Source organism: Bathycoccus prasinos, assembly GCF_002220235.1.
Source record: "Bathycoccus prasinos genomic : Chromosome_4".
NCBI lineage: Eukaryota > Viridiplantae > Chlorophyta > Mamiellophyceae > Mamiellales > Bathycoccaceae > Bathycoccus > Bathycoccus prasinos.
The window spans coordinates 1-19658 of NC_024005.1; the positions used below are offsets into that span (position 1 = coordinate 1).

The window sequence follows — 19658 nt, forward strand, 5'->3', positions numbered from 1 at the left end:
CCTCTCCAAAAACTTGGAAAAAGAGTACGGCACGTCGTCGGCGTCGTCGTACCCATCCTTCTTCTTCGTCGGGCGGAAAATCGCTTCTAACTCGTCCATCGGCACGTCAATCGTGGCTTTCTTCTGCTTCGTCGGTGGAGCCATTTTCTTCTCCGGAGTCACGAATCGATTCACGTACTCTTCTGGATCGAAACTTTCATCCAACGACGACATCTTCTTTCTATCAATGTCAGCGTCCTCTTGCTCTTCGAAGCCACGCATATTCATCTCGTCGCTCCGTTCCACAAACTCCTCGACATCGAAACGAGGAGAGGTCGAAAAGAAGGCGAGATGGTCCGACTATTCGCACATGGCAATGATTTCAAAGCTCCCCGCTCGCGCTTTGTGGAAATGGATAATGGTTTGGCAAGCCGCTCAAGTTAAAGAAGGAGAGCCAGATCAGCATTTCATGTGCGCATACTCAGATGATGCAAAGACATGGACGAAAGCGATTCGAATGCCAATCGGGAAACAGCGCGGTGCAATTCCTTGGGCTCCGGTTTTGAGATTATCGGGAGAGACTTTGACGTTGTTTTTTGCAGAGTCTTCTACGTGCATGAAACCTGGTGGTGGCGTTGCCGCCATCGACGGCGCAGATATTCCGAGATGGGCACCTGGTGGCGATATTCGATTTGCAACCACGCGCGATGGCTTTCGTTGGTCAAAGCGTGTCGAGCTGTTAACGCAATCCTACAACACGGGGATTCCCAAGGTTATCGCGAACCCGGCGATACAGATTAGTCAAGGCGACCATAAAGGAACTCTTATTTTACCGTACTGGGAGGAAGTTCCGAGAATGTCGACGAAACGCGAAGGATGTCCGAGTCCAGATGCGACGCCGTCTGCGGGCGCGCTCATTTCAAAAGACAACGGTAGAACTTGGAAGCCTTCGGAGTCGTCCCTCACCGATTCAGAGACGTGGTTGATTGAAGGAACGATGGCTGAATTATCGAACTCGAGCGTGTTGCATTTATTTAGGACATCGGTTGGTGAAATATATAAAAGTTTGAGTCACGATGGCGGTAGAACGTGGACGAAAGCGTCCTCGACCGGTTTACCAAATCCAAACTCGAAGATTCATCTTTTGAGATTAGCAGACGGAAGATTAGCTTTAGCGTATAACCACGATAGAAAGTACCGAGCGAATTTATACGTGGCGATATCAGAGGATGACGGGGAAAATTGGCATTTAGCAGCCATCGTAGAAAAAGGTAGCGAAAGTTCTATGTATGCGTACCCGACGATGGTTGAAGACGAGTGCAAACTCTACGTCGCGTATTCAATTATGACTCGGAGAGATTGGAAGGAGATTCAAGAGAGAACCGCGCATGAGCCAAACGGCGGTGGCATATACGTCGCGGAAATAGATCTCGTGAGTGGAATATTAAGAGGTGAGGAGGCTATACTCTTAAATCCAGCGCCTGAAAATATCGAAGTAGTAGAAGAAGAGATGGGCCTTAGTAATGGCAGTGCCATTGCGCTCTAAATTATAATAAAATTTGCAATTTTCAAGAGAGAGTCTTGGCACCAACACCAACTAACTTGGGATAAAAAATATTTTCCGTCACACTTTCCGCGCACTCGTATCGTTACGAGCGCGGATCGATCACCGCAGGACAACATGCATCAACACATTCAGATATCATCACATCGATTTCCGCCTCACTATCCACGCCTTCTTTTCGAGACATTTGAGCAAATGCCCTCGGTGCGGGATATTACGAAAAGTCCAAGAAACGACCTCGTTGTTGGTGAAAAGGGCGATAAGACTCTCGAAACTCTCGAAACCATCCGTGCGTTTATCATCAATCAAATCGATGCTCTTGGAAACGAATTGCTTGAATGCATGCAAACTGCTGCTTTTACAAACGACGAAGGGTATTGCTCGTCTACGTTTCGCGCGGCGTTATCGAAAGCGGAGAAAGAGATAAAACTTCTTGACTCGTATTTTTTAACTGCCATCGGACTGGCAGCGAAGACAACAACGAAAGTCGGAGATATTACAAAGGCGTGTGGGCTGAAATTCGAGTCGATACTGTCCGTGGTAAGCGAGTGTCACGTGGTTATTAGAGATGGTTTAAACGCAACCTCTGGGAAAGAGAATACGTGGGTGCCGCCGAGCACTTTCGAAAGAAAAACGACCAAATATTGGATTCCTCGCGATAAGATTGTATCGTTGCAGCTTGCGATCATCAAGCACCTTCCGATTCTCAACTATACCGGCGAAGACTCCGCGAGCGATGATGAAGACAGCGACGAAAATTTTACCGATCGAGACGTGAAGAAGATCACTTCGGTTTATTTCGATAGCCCAGACTTGCGCGTCTATTACGAAAGGCTCAATCGATTACAAGGCGCTCGCCTCGTTCGATGTAGGTGGTACGGAAGTAAAGTGTTCCCCAAGCGTAACGACAACGACATCGTGTTTTTTGAGCGCAAAACGCATCACGAATCTTGGTCGCTCGAAAACTCGGTCAAGGAGAGATTTTCGCTTCCACGAGAGCAAGCGCTTGAATTTTACGAAAGCGCTCGAAACGACGGCGATCTTCTCCTCCCAGGTAACGATCGACAAAACGCACTCGCAAGCGAAGTTTTCGAGAATGAATTTAAAGATAAATCGCTTTCGCCCGCTATTCGTACTTCGTATCGAAGAACTGCATTTCAAAACACTGATAACAACGAGATTCGTATTTCGCTCGATACTGATTTGACATGGTCCGACGAGATATCGAATACAAAGTTTTGGATTGAAGAAGACGCCACCAAAAATACGCAGAAAACTAACAAGTTCCCGTTCGCCGTTCTCGAAGTCAAGCTTCAAGTCGAAGAGACGCCCGAATGGGTCGAGAACATTTTGCGCGAAATCAACGCCACGGAGGTTTGGAAGTTCTCAAAGTTTCTTCACGGAACGTGTGTCATTCGCGGCAATCAAATTTCGCGTTTCCCGCATTGGTGGGACTTCACGGCTGATAACTCCGGCATCGCTACTTATGGCACCATCGAACCGAACGCGAAGAAAAATATGAGCGAGACTGCGAGAAATACAACGCCGAAATCTACAACGCATACGACGACATCGATTCAAATAACGTCCACAAACTCTCACACCACGAGATCGGGAACCGGTAACCGCGATTTCGCGCACGTCCTTGCATCTGCAATGTCGATGCTTCGATTTCGAAACAACTCGAGAACCCGCGGAAACGATGATATCGAAAGTCAACGGAGAGAGGGAGTTGCGCCTCCGCCGTCGTCGTCGTCTTCTCAAAAAGGTGGTGGAAGATACACACCGATAAAAATCGAACCGAAAACATTCTTCGCGAACGAGCGCACGTTGCTGCAGTGGCTATCAATGTCAACGTTGCTTCTTTTTCTATCGCTGGGTTTACTTGCGTTTGAGGCTGGTTCTCCCTCGGATACGATTAATCTCTTTCGTGGGCAAAATACCGGCGTCATCACGGAAGGAGAAACGGTAAAGATCAAGCGAAAAATCACAGCTGCGGATACGTGTGGGCTCGCGCTCGCGCCGGTTGCTATCTTGTTCATGATTTACGCGCTCGTTACTTATCTAGTTCGTGCGAAACGAATCGCGAGGCGAGAACCGTCGACTCGATACGATGATGTTCTCGGACCTTTTGCGTTGGTATCCGTTCTCGTCATCGTCTCAATCGCGTCGATTATTCTCGTAGCGAAGCAACTCTCGTGGGAATAATCTTGAACGAGCAAGACATCTTCGCGGCATTAGGGCTAGATTATGTGCGCCCGCAAGATCGAAGCGTTGGATACTATCGTTGTATTGTAAAATTCCCCTAAATTTTCATTGCTAATAGTAATTTCTAAGCGCTACTGCTATTCAACATGCGTTGCTCGACTAACTTGGTCGCCCGTTCGGCTAGCTCATTTTTCCTTTTCATTTCTGGGTCATCCGCGTTGTCCACACCGTCACCCGTGGTCGGTGGTGTTGGTATCGTCGTCGTCGTCGCGTTCTTCTTAAAATTCAAAATCTTTGATAGTACGTTGTTTGATTTCGTACTGCTATAAGTTGTTGAATTCTCTCCCTCCAACGCTGCCTCCTCTCGCGCCCGAGCGTTGCAAAATACGTAATACAGAGGCGTCGATATAAACTTTAAAACTACATACCTAATACCAGGTGGAAACAGCATGTGGAAGGCAAACAACGGTGAACTATCGCCGTACCCTTCCCTACCTTTAATCTGTTGAAAAAAACGCAAATACGTCCACGCCATGGTCGCGCCGATGATGTCGAACAGCCAAATACCAAAGCTGTGATGTTCGGCTCCTCGAAAGATGCACCATCCAAGCGTACACGAGACATACATGAGAATTAAATGCTTATTCCGTACAGACTGTGGCGGATGTGCAAACGAGGGTATCCATTTTGGCAAATTGAATGCAACGCACTCGTCCGGACTGAGTTGAAGCAACGCGACGAGTAAAGCGGCGATGACGCCGTGAAATCCGCTTATTTTCGCAAAGAGAAAGTATTGGTCCCTCGTGACGACGTACAGAATAAACATGATGACAAAAGTCGTCGCACCAATACACGCGTTGGTAACGAGGATGAATTTGCAAAACTCGACAGCATCCCAACTCGCTTCGACAAATTTCCCTATGAATATCAACATGAAACATGAAAAGAGCAAATTTAACGGGTTCGTTTCGAAATAGCCAGCGGAGAACACGTTCCAAAAGTGCGTCGGTATGGTTTTATCAGGGATCAACGCCAGAAAATCTTGAGAATTCGGAACGAACCAATACACCAGATGATTAAACACCAAAACTCCGATGAAGAATTTCTGCGTAAACGACGACGTTTTCAACGTTTGAACGAGCTCAACGGGAATGTTTTTTTCAAAACCGGTAATGAAATCGTCCTCTTCTAATAAAACCGAATTGTTGTTGGCATTCGCACGTTCGACGTCGTCTTCCATCTGATGTCCACCCTCCATGATATCGGTATCTGTATATATATATATGTATATTTTCTCTCTCTTTCTCTCTTTATCACTCTCTCTCACTCTCTCTGTGTGAATGTGCGTGTCTGAGTGTATTAGTATCGTGCGAAGTAAAGAAAGGAATGCAGAAGAAAAAATTTTGGCCTTTGCAAAAAAACAGCTCTTTTTGAACGTCTGAAGCAAACGAGGAAAAAGGAGAGAGAAAGACTGCAAAAAAATACGCGACAACATGTCTACCGACGACGAACGTGTTCACGAAGAAGGTATGGAAGAGGAACGCGATAGCGCATCGTGCTCTTCTTCTGATGATGACTATGACGATGAGTACGACAACACTTCCATTATCCAGCGCGAAAACGAAACGTCATCGAGAAAGTCAACGACAACGACTACAACGGGGCTTCCTTCCGTTTTCGAAGAAGAAGAAGAAGAAGAAGAAGAAGAAGAAGAAGAAGAAAAAAAGAGTAAAGATTTCCACAGAGGATCGAGAAAGAAGAAAGCGTCATCATCATCACCGTTATCAACATCATCTATTCTAGAAGAAGAGTTGCATCGGGCGAGAAGAGAGATATCCGAGTTGACTCGCGCGAACGAAACGATGGAAAACGAAAACGCCGAGTTGCTGATATTTTTAGAAAATTTCAGGAAGGAGATGGAGAACGAGAGAAAAAAGGTATCGCAGGCAAAGGAGGAGATTGATCAACTCACGAGCGCGTTAGAAAGTTCGAAAGAGAGCATTCAGATACTCTCATCCGACCGCGAACAGTTATCCGATCAGTTAGAACAAGCATCAAAGAAGCTACGCGTCGCGAATCGCCACGTGTCGATATCGAAAGAAAAAGAAGCGACGCTCGCGAGCCGAAACGAAGAGGTGAGGAAACTCGCCAACCGAATAGATTCCCTTCTTACGGATGGGTACGTAGCCGTCGCGCACGATACTACGAACAACATTACCAAGAAAAAGAAAAAGGTCACTGGAAGTTCCAGCATGAAAAGTGGCATCACCGCTGTCAATTTCACCACTTCTCTACACAACAAAAACGATGATATTGGCGGCGGAAGTGCGAGCAGTTACGCGACTATGTATTCGCTGTCGAAATAATGTTTGAAAGGTTTTCACCTATAAATGTGTGTGTGTGTTTGTGTGCCCACATATGGTGCGTGATGATTTGTACAATTTACATTTCTGTTCTAAATTACCACGGAATTTGTAATCCATCTTCGCAGTTGATGAACAAACCGTTATATTTATCCACGTCCATGAGAGAAATTTCGTGCATCACGCGTTTCGCTCCAACTGAAGCGTCCACGGCGCCTTCGATTTCCCAAATCTTCTCGTACTTTTGCGTCATTCCGGTTTTATTAAAACCTGGGTGCAATATTTGAACGGCTATTTTCTCTTTCTTCAACTCTTGCGCGAGCAATTTACTCCCCATGTTCGCCGCAGCTTTGGACATGTGATGCCCGTAGTCATGGCCGTCTGGATTTTGGACTTCGCGCCAGGAAATTGACCCGCCTTGCGAAGTGATCATGGCAATCTTACACGTTCCGTCCGTTTTCAACAGCTTCATGTCTCTCAAAACTTTTACAACTCGTAGCGGCCCAACTGCGCAAATGTCAATCATTTTCAGCTCCTCTTCGAAGTTCATTGAATCCAAGGTTTCCAATGGTTCGTAAAAATATCCCGCGTTGTTGATGACGATATCCACCGGTTCGGTGATCTCTTTGAACGCGTTCGCGATAGATTTTTCGTCCGTGATTTCGCAATTTTCTATTACTTGCGTGTTCGATAACGCGGAAAGGTCATCGGACGTCTTCCTGCACGTGCCGAGAATAAAAGCGCCTTTATCGTTGAGCTCTTTCGCCAACGCTAATCCAATGCCTCGGTTAGCACCGGTGACCAAAACGCGCTTCCCTTTCAAAAAGGAACCATCGTAAATGGCGTCGATGTCGAGCATTCTCGTGTTGTTTTCTTTCTTCCCATTTGCGAATCGTAACGGTTGATCCGCGATGGTGTATTTACTTGCATCTGCCGTAGTCATGCTAGATGTGGAAAGAAGTTTTTTACTTTTACTTTTGCCGACGATGATTTTATCCGTCTTTCCGACGAATCCGGAACTGAAAAATTGTGTTTTCTTTGACGAATACAAGAACGCCGCTTTGCTCGAAGATGATGACGACGAGGACGGCGAACAAGAAGAAAAAGAACTTCGCGAGAGTGATGCGGCGCGAGTGATGGAGTTCAACGAAGAGGCGAGCATTTAAGACTTTGGAGGAAGTAGCTGCTTTTTTTGAGGTATCTACGTATGATGAGTTTTTGATGAGACGTCGATACGTCGTCGCGTCATTCTCTAAAATTCTCGTAACAACCAAGAAGGAGAAGAAGAAGAAGAAGAAGAAAAACAAGAACAAGAGAACAAGAACAAGATCAGTACGCGAGGAGAAAAGAGAGAAAGAGAGATAGAAAAGGGAAGGCAGATTAAATAAGGATGATGATGAAGACTCCTCTCGTCGTTGTTCTCCTTTTCTTTTTATTCTTTTCGTTGAAAGCGGAGCGCGTTGAAAGTGGATTTCACGTTGAACGGGCTTCTTTTACGGTTTCTTTACCGAGCAAATTGAAAGGGAAATACGACATGGCAATCGCCAATTTCGGTGTGCCGTTGTACGGAGCGACGTTGGTGGGATCGTTTAAGTATCCTAAAACTGACCAAGACGGGTGCGCAGAGTTCGACGCGAACGCATTCAACACCAACAGTTCATATGGAGCAAACATCATGCTCTTGAACCGAGGTGAGTGCCCGTTCACGACAAAGGCGTTTTTCGCACAAAAAGCTGGAGCTGAAGCGGTAATTATCGTCGATAATATTGCGGAGGATTTGATTACCATGGATGCTGCCGATGATGCGGAATCACAAGAGTACGTGAAGAACATATCGGTTCCGGTTGCGTTAATAACGGAAAGCGTCGGTGAAAAATTTGAGGAAGAACTCTCAGCCGGCAACGCCGTCATCGCTACCCTCAATTGGACTGATGTGTTACCACATCCTGATTCAAGGGTCGAGTACGAAATATGGACAGAGTTGACGGATTCGTGCGGCGCGAAATGCGACGCGCAGGTTGGATTTCTCAACGATTGGGCGCCCATAGCGAAAGAGTTGGAAACCAAGAATTACACCCAGTTCACGCCCCATTATCTCACGTGGTCGTGTCCGGAAGGGTACGAAGATTCCGACGTTTGTCTGTCAGAATGTATAAATCATGGCAGATATTGTATTCCTGATCCAGACGACGACTTGTATAGCGGATATTCCGGAGCGGATGTTGTCGTATCGAATTTACGAGCTCTCTGCGCGTTTAAAGCTGCGAATGACTCCCAAATCCCAACAAAATGGTGGGACTACATCACTGAATTTCAATCGTCGTGTAAAATGAGTACCGGGTTGTTCAATTCATACGATTGCGCTGAGACATCAATGAAGCGAGCGGGTTTGGATACTTCCTCGTGGAAAAACTGTATAGGGGATATCGACGCTAATTCTGAAAACGCTATGATGGAGGAGCAAATTATCGCGCAATCACCTCCGAGTGAGTCCACTCGATCTTCGGTGCGAATATTACCAACAGTGGTTATAAATGACGTGCAATATCGAGGTAAGCTAGCGCGCGGTGAAGTCTTGAAGGCGATATGCGCGGGATTCCCCAACGATCTCAAGCCAGAGATGTGTAGCGATAGTGGACTCATAAACGATAAGTGTGCCCAGGGAGCTGATGGTTGGAACACTTGTCTGAGTGATCCTAATAAGAGCGGGGAGACAACATGCTCGACGACGAGTGCATTTCCATATTACGAGTGTATCTGCCCGAAGGGCTTACACTCCGAGTTTTCAGATTCATTAAACACGTGGAGTTGCGTGTCCGTGCAACAGACTGCGCGAAGCGTCGGGAAGACGTCGACGGTTTTGGCCAGCGTTTTCTTTTCCTTGTTAGTGCTGGTCACTTGTTTGTTTTTATTCTATCGTTGGAAAATGAAGCAAGTCATGAACCAGGAGATTCGGGGGATTCTCAGTCAGTACATGCCTTTGGATGATGACGAGATGGAAGAGGAGGAGGACACGGCGCGCTTGAACGCTGGAAATGATAGTAGCAGCATCCGATTGGGGAGAAGTGGATCGCCAACAGCGATGTTTGGAGTTGAGAATGGTAGAGGTGGTGGGTTTAACACCAGTAGGGGGGAGTTTGATCACTTGTAATTTTAATATGTTTCATACTGCACATACATATACACATACCATACATACTGCTTCACACACCTACTCGGCGCAACTGAAATATTTCTGTCATTCGCAAGATAATATTTGCGCGTTGCGTGCTTTTCACGGTAATTTCCAACACTTTGGCTCCTGCACTGATCCGTCATTACGTTCGATCGTGCCCACTCCCCCTCCGCTGCTGATGCCAAGCTTTCTGCTTTTACACGTTAGATAGCACGGTGCTGAGAAAATCTCCTCGTCTGATAACTTTTCCCCAAACGTCAGTACGCAACTACCGTCGGCATGATTGGGCTGAAGATGCGCATCTACACCGAAGGCTTCTTTGAAGAAATTCTCCGTAGGAACTTTGCAAAAGTTCATGCACGATCCTACGCATCCTGATTGTTCTAAATATCTACATTTCTTTAACTTTACAGCGGCGAGTACACCATCGCTTTCTCTCGGAACGCGTTCGGATGGCCCGACGAGCCAACCGAAGAACTGTACCGTGATAAAACTGTTCAGTTCGTCCACCCAATTCGATGGTTTAATAAGTTTCTTGAACAATATCCTGATAATCTCCGGAATTAATTCTAACAACGTCTCCGTCACGACTTTTCTCTGAGCGTCGGTGCCTTTAAATACTACGCCAACTTCGTTCGCTAAATAAACCAGTCTCTGGTATGAAAACATGGAAAACTGCTTTGCTTCTGAGGATAAAACACCTTCGGTTGATTCCATGATTTTCCCTGCTAACTTGGCGTTAAATAAAGCGATGGCAAACTTGTCGTACACGCTATCGCTATAACTCGTCTCGCCCGAAGAAGCGTACGTAGCTCTCGATTTTCCAAGTATTCCGTATTCATGGGTATCTTCTTTCTCTTCGTCATCGTCATCGCGAACTGCACGCGTTCTCTCGAGTTTTATGCACTGTTTTCGTCGTCTGCCTAAATGAAGCGTGGTGCGGTGAATATCCCGCGCTTGCGCTGCCGTTACGCTCGTACTCGCAAAACTCATCATCGTTCACTTCCTTAGTTTATGTATATATATACGAGGTCGGAAGAGCAGAGTATGTAAAGTTGGAATTTTTGATGCGATACACTTTTGGAGAAACTACGAGAAAGACAAAAAGAGAGTTGGGCAGAGAGGGCACAACAAAGTGTTTCGTTTCGATAATAATGTTATAAAGGTATAAGAAAAGTGTATCTACATATTGCTATTTTTATCACATGATAGTGCAACAGCACGCGGGCTTGTCTCTGATACCGCTCCTATAACGCCCTCCCGTATCTCCTCCCCGAAAATCCAAACTATCTAAATCACTCTGCTCATATTGACTGACCTCGTATTCGACTACTTCTTCCATTTTCGATTCGTTCGCCCAAGTTACGCTTTTCGAGCGATGTTCCTCGCCTAACTTAATATCGTTCCCACCTGGCGAAGACGACGGCGATGCTTTCTTTCCTGCCATGATCACGAGACTCTCTCTCCCTCTCTCTCTATATATCGCTATCGATGTTGTGATGGGAAATATCACGAGAGAGAATAAAAAAAATCTTTCGTCGTGCTCGCGAGTTATTATTGGTCAAGCTAGAGCACGACGAGACGTGAGATGGGCGATGTCACGAATATCGATCGAGAGGACGCGAACGCAAAGAGTGATATCGATTATATGTGTGTGTATGTGCGTGTGTGTGTGTGTGTTCACACCAAGCGCGTCGTGTTATATTTGTGAGTGATGAGGGACCGAAATAAAAAAAGCACTCGAAAATCAGCTTTTTTGACTCTTCTTTGCGAAAGAGCTTTTGTCTCTTTTATTTTTTCCCGCGTGAAAAATTGTGACACAGCAACACGTTTCTTCACAGCCTGTGGTGGAACTGTCGTGCACATAAAGCACACATAAAGCACGAGCAATGATGAAACGAAGTGTGGGACTTTTGTTTTTCGCGCTGACATTCGTCGTCTTTCTTTTAAGCTGCGGCATTTCCGTCACCGAAGGCGCTCGATTGTTGAAGCAAAATTACGATGAGGAGGACGCCGGAGACGAGATTGGTGAAATGAACGCGATGCAGAGAAAAACCACTAAGAATGAAGAGGATGATGACCAAGCCGCAATCTACGCCGCCAAACTAGAAGAAGAAGAGATAGAAAACACACAGTTGAGTAACGAAGAGGAGAGCGAACTCGAGCAAGTCGAAGAAGAAGTCGCCAAGGAAGCCTCGGAAATGTCCTCCTCCTCCTCCTCCTCCTCCTCCTCCTCTGAAGTTGCCTCATCGGGCGACAGCAGCGAAAACACAGAAAACATGGAACTCTCGAAATCAGACGATACAAACGGCGGGAGACTTTCCGAGGAGGAAATTTTGGAAGAAAATCGAAGGATGGCGACAAAGGTTTGGGAAGGCATCACCGGACAACCGGAAGGGAAAGAGAAGGATTTAATTGATAAAATCGTCGAAGCCCACTCACTCGAAAGCACGCCGATGGATGGTTTTCTCATGGAGAATGCGGATTCAGAATGCGGACCTTCCGGTCCTTTCGCGTTACTGACGCTCTGGAACTCCGTTGATGAGTTTAAGCGGCAGAAAATTATTGATTTCTTCTCCCAAAATGACGACGAGGTGTCGACGAGCAATCCAACCTGGAGCACCGTCGCCGTGAAATCGTTGAAGCTTTCGGGTGTTTTCTCCACTCGGTTCGCCGGCGAAGGCGAATCGAAACGCGAGTGCATTGCTAATTTCCTTACTAATAACAAAATGCGACAACTCGAAGACGTAAACAGAGCAAAGGGAATCGAGACCTCTCGTCCGCATCAAACCGAACGACAGCGTGATTTAGCGAAAGGCAAACAGGCGAGACTCTTGCGCGACTACGTTCTGACCAAGATTCTTCCATCCGCACAGACTCTCGAGGCCAGAGGTGCTAATGACGAAGCAACTGTTCTCGTCCTCGCGCTAAACTGCAAAGTTGAGAAAAGACGCGCACTTTTATTCGCGCTGTTCGATGCCGTGATTTCTACGTTCAAGTTGAATGCCAACGACGTCGCTTTGAGCTTGGGAAGACGTCACGTCACGCAGGACATGTATGAACTCATCAACCAAACCCCAGGGGACATGCTCGGAGAAGAGCGAGGTGATAAATTGAGCTACACGCGTGGCGACGATCCAATTGTAGTCAAAGCAGGTATTTGCCCGACGCTGGTTGGGAAACACGATGTTGATGAGAACGCAAACGAGGGCGGCGAAGGATTTGGAGACGAAAGGGATCACTTGCAGCGAGCGCACGCGCAAGCTCGGGATCATTTCGCGCCGCATCGCACCGAAAATCATCACGACCCTACAAATCCACACCATCAGCATACGCACGGTTCACACCAAATGGGTTCACTTCCAGGTATGCAAAGTGTTTTTGGCGGAGATGACATGAAAATGCTCGGAGGCAGCAGCGGAAAAAGAGGAAGTTCCAACAATCAAGCGAAGCAAATGGGGATGTCGGCGTTCGGTATCAGCGACCATTCGGCCATGCAGAGTCCAAGATCCCGAAGCAACGAAGGAAGGACACAACCTAAATCCAATTACGTGCCAACTTTAGAAGATCCACTTCAAGGGTACATGAATAGTCATCCAGCTCCTCGAAGACACCGAGCGAGAGGAGTAGGGAGAAGTGAAACGTTGTAAATAAAAATGTGCTGTGATGTTTGTTTATTTATTTTGCGCGTACCCGACACCTGGCCTGGCACCTGGTACACTCTACTCGTAATAATCGTAGAATTAAAACTTATTATTCTTGCGAGCCTGTTCGTTTTCCTCTTTTCGTTTTTGAATCTCTCGCGCGGCTGGTAAAGCGCCGCACGGCGTTCCTTTTTTTGCAATGTTAAAAGCGCATTTGAACGCGTGCACTACCGATCCATCCGCTATACCTTCTGCTACCAACGCCTGTTGTACTAAAGAAACCGCATCGTTAGCAATGGAATCCTCCACCTCACCGAGAGAGGCGTATACCACATGCGTAAACGGCGTCGCATCACCCTCGGCTTGCGAAGCTTCGTCGTTTTCAACCATCGGGCCGAGTCCCAGTTTAACTTCGTGTAATACCGCGAGCTGGAAATTTTTCTTCAACTGTTTCTCCAAGTTCCCAATCCCGAATGTTTGTACCCAATTTTCAGCGTCTAATGCGTTATCGCATTTCAGGGCCACAACTATGGCTACGTTCCTATCGTTTAATCCTATTTTAGTTAATTTCGTTTCTTTGTCTACAGATTCCTTCGCCCGTTTTGCAAACGTGCCTTCCACGGCGGCGTCGTTCTTCGGGTACACGTCGACTTCACTCGCACTCAGCATGGCGTATTTTTGCGGAGACGGGTGGGCAATATCTGAGCTATCGAAGAGGTCATCAAACCTACTAAAAACTTCCTCCGGAGGAGAGTCGAATAAAGTATAGTTCATGTACTGATGTGGTGGCAGATTCTTATCGAGCTGCTTGAACTGGTCCGTGCCGACTTTCTCGTGAAAGTGTGCAGAAATATAATCCGGGTGCGACCGCGAAACTTCACACACATGCAACGCAGACTCTAAGAACGAAGGAAAGATGACATTTTCTCCGTTCAATTCTGAATAAATAGTAAACATAGACGTTCCGTCGAATACGAGCGACGACGACGACGATGATGATTCTGCGGAGCATTTCCTCGCGCTTCTTCGTTTTTCGTTTTTAACTCCGAAAGCAGTCATTCCTTTTTGGCGCGCGCTGGTGATATTCATCGTCCTCCTCTCGAACATCTTCGACGATGATGACGTCGTCAATGCCGATGTTGTCGCCATCATCATCATCATTGCGTGGCGTGGCGTGGCGAGTGTGTGTGTGTTTGTTTGTGTTTGTTTGCGTGTGTGTTCTGAAAAAGTCACGAAAAATTGAAATGAAGAGCGAGCGACGCGAGGACGAAGATGAAAAGTGCGGAAAATCCCTTCCTTAGATTTTCTCATCTCCTCCCTGCTGTCTTTCCTCCTCCGTCCTCCACGCGATGGATGATGATGATGATCCCGAAAAAAATCAATCAAATAAAATAATCAAATTCTAAAAACCAAAACGCCTGGAGGGAACGTCAGAAACACACGAGGCGGGGCTATACGTTTTGACAATAATGTCTGCGCTCACCGCATCTTCGCTTTTCACGTCGTCTGCTCTTCGCGAGTCGAAAACGACGACGACGTCGTCGACGAGTAATAAAAATAAGAATAAAAAGAATTCCTCTTCTTTCGTCGTTTGTCGCTCGCAAAAACAACAACAACAAAAGACGTCGGCATCATCAGAAAAAAGTATTTCGCTTCTCGCGCCATCTTCTTCAAAGAACGAATGCATTCAGCAGATCGCGGCCAAGTCAAAAGCGCCGCCACCGCCGGCCGCGACTGGACCGACTCCGACGCAAATTGCCGCTGGTGTTTTCGCCGCTGCGGCTATCGGCGTGACTGCCCGCAAAGCGATGAAGAAGAAAGCGAAGAAAATCGTCATCGCTGGCGCTCCAGCCTCGGGGAAAGGGACTCAGTGCGAATTGATCGTTAAGAAATTTGGAATCACGCACATTTCCGCCGGTGACTTGCTCAGAGCTGCCGTTGCACAAGGCACGGACGATGGTTTGAAAGCGAAAGAGTTTATGGACAGAGGTGATTTGGTCCCAGATGAGGTCGTCGTGAATATGGTGAAATCTCGATTGAACGAACCGGATTGCGCCGGCGGCTGGCTTCTCGATGGTTACCCGAGATCCGCGTCTCAAGCTGAGGCGTTGAGTTCGTACGGTATCGAACCAGATTTGTTTTTGCTCCTCGACGTGCCGGACGAAGAGTTGCTCGAACGCGTCGTCGGTAGAAGATTGGACCCGGTGACTGGACAAATTTATCACTTGAAGTTTTTCCCGCCGCCTGATGAGACTGTAGCGAAGCGTCTCACGCAGCGATCAGACGATACGGAAGAAAAGGCTCAAAACCGATTGAAGGTGCATCACGCCAATGTCAACGCGGTGCTCTCCAAGTACAAGAACATCATGAAAACTATTGACGGGAACCGCCAAAAAACGACGGTGTTCAAAGAAATCGAGGGCTTGATTAAATCTATGTAATTCTTTTCATTAACATCTATCATTCTACTCAATTTCTCCATGTAAGTTAGAAGGTAATCAATGGCGTATTGAGCGTGATTACTCTTTCTTCACGAACGGTGGCGACCAATCTTTCTTTTTTTCGAACAACTTTTTCGCTTCAATCATAGCCGTCGTCGGCACTGGCTCGAAATAGCATGGGAGAACTTCGTGCGGCATGGCGTAAAACGGCAGAACGCCATTTAAAGCGCCAGGATTATCGTTTCTCCCGGAACCATGTGCACTACTATTATTGTTACTATCATCGTCACTACTACTGTTACTACTGCTCACGATATTCCGTCTCTTCTTTTCGGATTCCTCTTTGTAGAACGCATCGAACTCCCAACCAACTTTCGGTTCCCACCCTTTCGCGGATTGCATAGCGTGCAACATTTTCTCGTCTAAACCCGGAGCGATTAAAAAGTTACACTCGAATCGTCTTAAACGAGAAAACTCTCTGAGCGAGCGGCCTCCAGAAAACGGAAGGCTCTTGTCGTTCTTATGATCTCGAAACTGGTCGTTTGAACATATCCACGCGTCTTTCGCTTTCGCTTCAGCGATTATCGTTAAATCGTCGTCGCCGCCTTCTTTGCGCTCCACGAGCTGTATTTTCCCTTCATCCACGAGTGCTTTCAGCTTTTCGTTCACCCAAATACCGTTTTGCAAATACTTTACGTGTTCCGTGTTGACTGTCGCTAAGCCTCCGCCGTCGCACAAGTTTGGCAGCTCGCCGATGACGTATTCTTTTGGAAGATACGCTATTACTTTATGATTCGACCAATGCTCGTAGTTCAAAGCCTCAATTATTCCCGCACTGAGAGGAAACTGTCGACATTTGAACTTTTTCCTCAAGAGAGCACCGCGCTGCCACGCGATGTTTGCCCCGTCGAGGAATATGTTCAGAGACTTTTTCTCCTCTCGCAACTCCTCGTCGATAATATCGGTCCAGTTGAATATTAACGCCAAATCCAGCGCCCACGGCGTATATGGCTTGTTTGAATTGTCGATAGCTTTTTTATTGCTTCGCATTCTGTTCTTATTCGGGTGCGCGAAGAGTTTCATCGGTGCTTTCCTCTTCTGCAGTGCGTTCTTCGTGTTGTGCTGGTGGTGGTAGTTACCAGTACTTGTGATTTGAGAGGAGGACAAAGAGGAGGAGGAAGAGGACGATATAACTCTCTCAAAATGAGACTGACCACACGGCGGAGAGAACATGCTCTTCGCGCGTTCGTAGTAGCTCTCTTTTCTACTTCTTTGATCCACAAGGAGATGGGAACCCCTCGTCTTACTCGTGCACTCTTCTGTTTTGCTTCCTTATTTTTGACGAAATTTGACGCGAATCCACACTTTGTTTGGACTGAAAAGAAGAAAAATGGACCCATCCTCATCGTCTCGCGCGAGAAGACGCGTTCACTCGCTCTCCGAGCAACTCATTCCTTCGTCGATGACATCCTCGGTGCGTTGAATTCTCCTATCTTTCCTCCTCTTTTTGTTTTCTTTCTTTCTTCCTTAGGACTAAATTCTCTCGTCGCGTCGTCTAACGAACTCTCTCTCTTCTCTCTCTTCTCTTCTCTCATCGTAAAAACAAAATTCGCAGGCGCGCCGACGGCAACACTTTCAAGATGTGCGCGCGAGAGAATCACAAATGCCACCACCATCTTCGTCGTCGTTGACTACGTCATCAGAAGCAAGAATATCAACAACGCATGCCATCATAGAACGTAACGATGCTCTGTTTTGGAAAAACAAAGAGAAGTTTACGGTTGCCGTCTTAGGAGCTGCCGGGGGTATTGGGCAAACGCTTTCGTTGTTGTTGAAACAGTCGCCTCGAATAAAAGCCTTGCGATTGTATGATATCGCGCCAATCACGCCAGGAGTGGCTGTAGATTTATCACACATCAATACTGAATCTGAAGTGACTGGGTACGCAGGACCAGACCAATTAAGAGACGCTTTAGTCGGATGCGACTTGGTCATCATTCCGGCGGGTATTCCGAGAAAACCAGGCATGACCAGAGACGATTTGTTCAAAATCAACGCCGGGATCGTGAGAGACTTAACCGTCGGGGTTGCGAAATATTGTCCCAACGCAATTTTGAACATTATTTCGAACCCAGTAAATTCAACGGTTCCCATCGCGGTGGAAGTGCTGAAGAAATACAACGCGTTCGATCCTCGCAAAGTTTTAGGCGTCACGAAACTTGACGTCGTGCGAGCAGAGACTTTCGTGTACGGCTTACGAAAAGACGAATTACAACGCTTGAGAAAATCAATATCGGACGTAACTGTGCCTGTTATCGGTGGCCACGCCGGCGAGACAATTATTCCTTTACTTTCGCAAATGACGCCAAAGTTATCGAAGCCTTTTGAAGGTAGCGAGTTGCAAAACTTAACGACGCGCATTCAAAACGCCGGTACCGAAGTCGTGGATGCAAAAGCCGGCGCTGGATCTGCGACGTTAAGTATGGCACTAGCTGCCGAGAATATGGCAACATCATGCCTGAAGGGTTTGGCTGGAGAATCGAACGTGATAGAATGCGCTTACGTCTCGTCAAATGTTATCCCGGAACTGCCGTTCTTCGCTAGTAAAGTCAAATTAGGCGTTAACGGAGTCGAGAAAGTTTTAGGATTAGGCGCAATGACATTGTTTGAGGAACAAATGGTAAAGAATGCTATTCCCGAGTTACGAGCAAGCATAGAGAAGGGCGTCGCGTTCGCTCAATCGAGTTAAAAGTTTGCACACAATCATAAAAATGTTGCTAAAAAATAAATCGAAAGAAAGCAGTACGTACGCACTCATATTTTATAACTCACTTGCCTAAGATTACCTAGTATTACTCTTATCCAACGAATGTCGAGGCGACTTCGTGAAGTGCGCTTCGTTTACAGTACCCCACGAGGAAGGCGCGTTCGGTGACTTTGGCGTTTCCAAAGGAGAGTCCGGTTTCGAAGGCGACATTGAATCTGCGTTTTCCCCGAGCAACACGGCGCCTTGCCTCAAACGCATCCTAGCGTAGTCTAAAAAGTCAAATTCTATCGGCGAAAACTTTGATTGTAAAACGCTCCAAATCCCCCAGAACAAGTGCGTCGCGATGTAAAACACCTCCACTTCTTTCTCCAATTGTTCGACCGTATCGCCGGCTGATAAATATATTTCATAAAAAACCTCTCGCGTCGTCTTATCTGGCAAGAGCGAATAATCGCACTCAAATCCGGCAAATTCGCAAAAAAAGTTTGCCAAATCGAATCCTCTCGGTCCATGCGCGCTGTACTCAAAGTCAATCAAAATCAATTTCTTGGACGGTTCCTCGACGAGAAAATTTCCCGCGTGAATATCGTTGTGACAAAACACCGTCGGCGAGTTTGTCGCATCGCACATCTTTCTAACCCTTTTGATCTTTTCCTTCAACTGAGGGACACACAGCGCATCTAATAGTTTCTGTTTCTCTGGATCTTCCGGAAAAGATACCTCCAACGCCATGGAGTACCAGACCTCTATGGTTTCCCAAAACTCGCCGGCGACGTTTGCCGCAGCGCCTTCTCCGTACGGCGACGATGTCGTTGCTGTTTCCGCTATCGCTTGCGGCCGAGCGATTCTGTGTGGCATGTCTAATTCGTGGAATCGTTTGATAATTCCAGCTACGGTTGTCAAAATCTCTGTCTTCTTCATATCTAACGGAACTAAAGAGGAACTCTCTATGAAATCTTCCACCCAGCCGTTTTGAAACACCGCTCTTACTTTCGCGCCAAAATTGCTCTTATTTAGCGCCAACGCCATCTCGCTCTCGTCCGTTCTCGAGACGAATTTATCCGTGGACGATCCATACACTCTGGTAACCACCGGTGTCAGTGGTTTTGGCGGTTCACACTTGAACATCTTGTTCGTTATCCCTCCGGAAAGCGGTTCGACCGAGATGTCATCGCGCGTCAAACCTTTCCACCCTTCGTCCTCGTTCAAAGTTTCCAAAAGCAACTCTCTCACGGACTCGTAAATCTCTTGCAACGAGCGATCCTCGATGGATAACCACCGCGGAGATCGAATCGCATCTCCTCCTTTTCCAGTCATGTTTCTGTTCTTCTTCTTCTCTTCGATGAAGCACGCACGCGCAGGTTTGAAGCTTTCCGTATCGCGGCGGAAGAGAATTAATTTTTTGAAGTACTCGTATGTCATACGAGAGAGAGAGTTGACTCCTGACCCCACAAAAATCAGCACCAGCAGGTCTTCTCGTCCCAAAATCTTACCTCCTCTCTCCCCTTCACAATAAT

At 46.9% G+C, this 19658-nt stretch overlaps 13 protein-coding genes across 13 annotated transcripts; 7 read left to right on the forward strand and 6 right to left on the reverse strand.

Annotated features, from left to right (window-relative positions):
* Positions 1 to 397: 397 nt before the first annotated feature.
* On the forward strand, positions 398 to 1525 carry Bathy04g00010 (BNR/Asp-box repeat family protein; the record flags this gene model as incomplete). Its single annotated transcript, XM_007513557.1, has 1 exon — positions 398 to 1525. One exon carries the CDS (start codon positions 398 to 400, stop codon positions 1523 to 1525), a length of 1128 nt encoding a protein of 375 aa, XP_007513619.1.
* A 135-nt stretch (positions 1526 to 1660) lies between these two features.
* On the forward strand, positions 1661 to 3751 carry Bathy04g00020 (predicted protein; the record flags this gene model as incomplete). The annotated part of the gene is made up of 1 exon (XM_007513436.1): positions 1661 to 3751. The coding sequence occupies one exon, from the start codon at positions 1661 to 1663 to the stop codon at positions 3749 to 3751; it is 2091 nt and encodes a 696-aa protein (XP_007513498.1).
* Positions 3752 to 3875: 124 nt separating this feature from the next.
* On the reverse strand, positions 3876 to 5009 carry Bathy04g00030 (predicted protein; the record flags this gene model as incomplete). Its single annotated transcript, XM_007513458.1, has 1 exon — positions 3876 to 5009. One exon carries the CDS (start codon positions 5007 to 5009, stop codon positions 3876 to 3878), a length of 1134 nt encoding a protein of 377 aa, XP_007513520.1.
* A 235-nt stretch (positions 5010 to 5244) lies between these two features.
* On the forward strand, positions 5245 to 6117 carry Bathy04g00040 (the record flags this gene model as incomplete). Its single annotated transcript, XM_007513777.1, has 1 exon — positions 5245 to 6117. One exon carries the CDS (start codon positions 5245 to 5247, stop codon positions 6115 to 6117), a length of 873 nt encoding a protein of 290 aa, XP_007513839.1.
* A 94-nt stretch (positions 6118 to 6211) lies between these two features.
* On the reverse strand, positions 6212 to 7276 carry Bathy04g00050 (oxidoreductase, short chain dehydrogenase/reductase family superfamily; the record flags this gene model as incomplete). The annotated part of the gene is made up of 1 exon (XM_007513643.1): positions 6212 to 7276. One exon carries the CDS (start codon positions 7274 to 7276, stop codon positions 6212 to 6214), a length of 1065 nt encoding a protein of 354 aa, XP_007513705.1.
* A 234-nt stretch (positions 7277 to 7510) lies between these two features.
* Bathy04g00060 (predicted protein) lies at positions 7511 to 9265 on the forward strand (the record flags this gene model as incomplete). The annotated part of the gene is made up of 1 exon (XM_007513356.1): positions 7511 to 9265. The coding sequence occupies one exon, from the start codon at positions 7511 to 7513 to the stop codon at positions 9263 to 9265; it is 1755 nt and encodes a 584-aa protein (XP_007513418.1).
* A 123-nt stretch (positions 9266 to 9388) lies between these two features.
* On the reverse strand, positions 9389 to 10282 carry Bathy04g00070 (predicted protein; the record flags this gene model as incomplete). The annotated part of the gene is made up of 1 exon (XM_007513470.1): positions 9389 to 10282. The coding sequence occupies one exon, from the start codon at positions 10280 to 10282 to the stop codon at positions 9389 to 9391; it is 894 nt and encodes a 297-aa protein (XP_007513532.1).
* An 896-nt stretch (positions 10283 to 11178) lies between these two features.
* Bathy04g00080 (predicted protein) lies at positions 11179 to 12939 on the forward strand (the record flags this gene model as incomplete). Its single annotated transcript, XM_007513580.1, has 1 exon — positions 11179 to 12939. The coding sequence occupies one exon, from the start codon at positions 11179 to 11181 to the stop codon at positions 12937 to 12939; it is 1761 nt and encodes a 586-aa protein (XP_007513642.1).
* Positions 12940 to 13032: 93 nt separating this feature from the next.
* Positions 13033 to 14082, reverse strand: Bathy04g00090 (predicted protein; the record flags this gene model as incomplete). The annotated part of the gene is made up of 1 exon (XM_007513522.1): positions 13033 to 14082. The coding sequence occupies one exon, from the start codon at positions 14080 to 14082 to the stop codon at positions 13033 to 13035; it is 1050 nt and encodes a 349-aa protein (XP_007513584.1).
* Positions 14083 to 14402: 320 nt separating this feature from the next.
* Positions 14403 to 15374, forward strand: Bathy04g00100 (adenylate kinase; the record flags this gene model as incomplete). The annotated part of the gene is made up of 1 exon (XM_007513560.1): positions 14403 to 15374. One exon carries the CDS (start codon positions 14403 to 14405, stop codon positions 15372 to 15374), a length of 972 nt encoding a protein of 323 aa, XP_007513622.1.
* Positions 15375 to 15452: 78 nt separating this feature from the next.
* Bathy04g00110 (predicted protein) lies at positions 15453 to 16607 on the reverse strand (the record flags this gene model as incomplete). The annotated part of the gene is made up of 1 exon (XM_007513622.1): positions 15453 to 16607. The coding sequence occupies one exon, from the start codon at positions 16605 to 16607 to the stop codon at positions 15453 to 15455; it is 1155 nt and encodes a 384-aa protein (XP_007513684.1).
* A 157-nt stretch (positions 16608 to 16764) lies between these two features.
* Bathy04g00120 (predicted protein) lies at positions 16765 to 18123 on the forward strand (the record flags this gene model as incomplete). The annotated part of the gene is made up of 2 exons (XM_007513328.1): positions 16765 to 16848; positions 16990 to 18123. 2 exons carry the CDS (start codon positions 16765 to 16767, stop codon positions 18121 to 18123), a joined length of 1218 nt encoding a protein of 405 aa, XP_007513390.1.
* A 93-nt stretch (positions 18124 to 18216) lies between these two features.
* Bathy04g00130 (predicted protein) lies at positions 18217 to 19563 on the reverse strand (the record flags this gene model as incomplete). Its single annotated transcript, XM_007513477.1, has 1 exon — positions 18217 to 19563. One exon carries the CDS (start codon positions 19561 to 19563, stop codon positions 18217 to 18219), a length of 1347 nt encoding a protein of 448 aa, XP_007513539.1.
* Between the last annotated feature and the right edge of the window lie 95 nt (positions 19564 to 19658).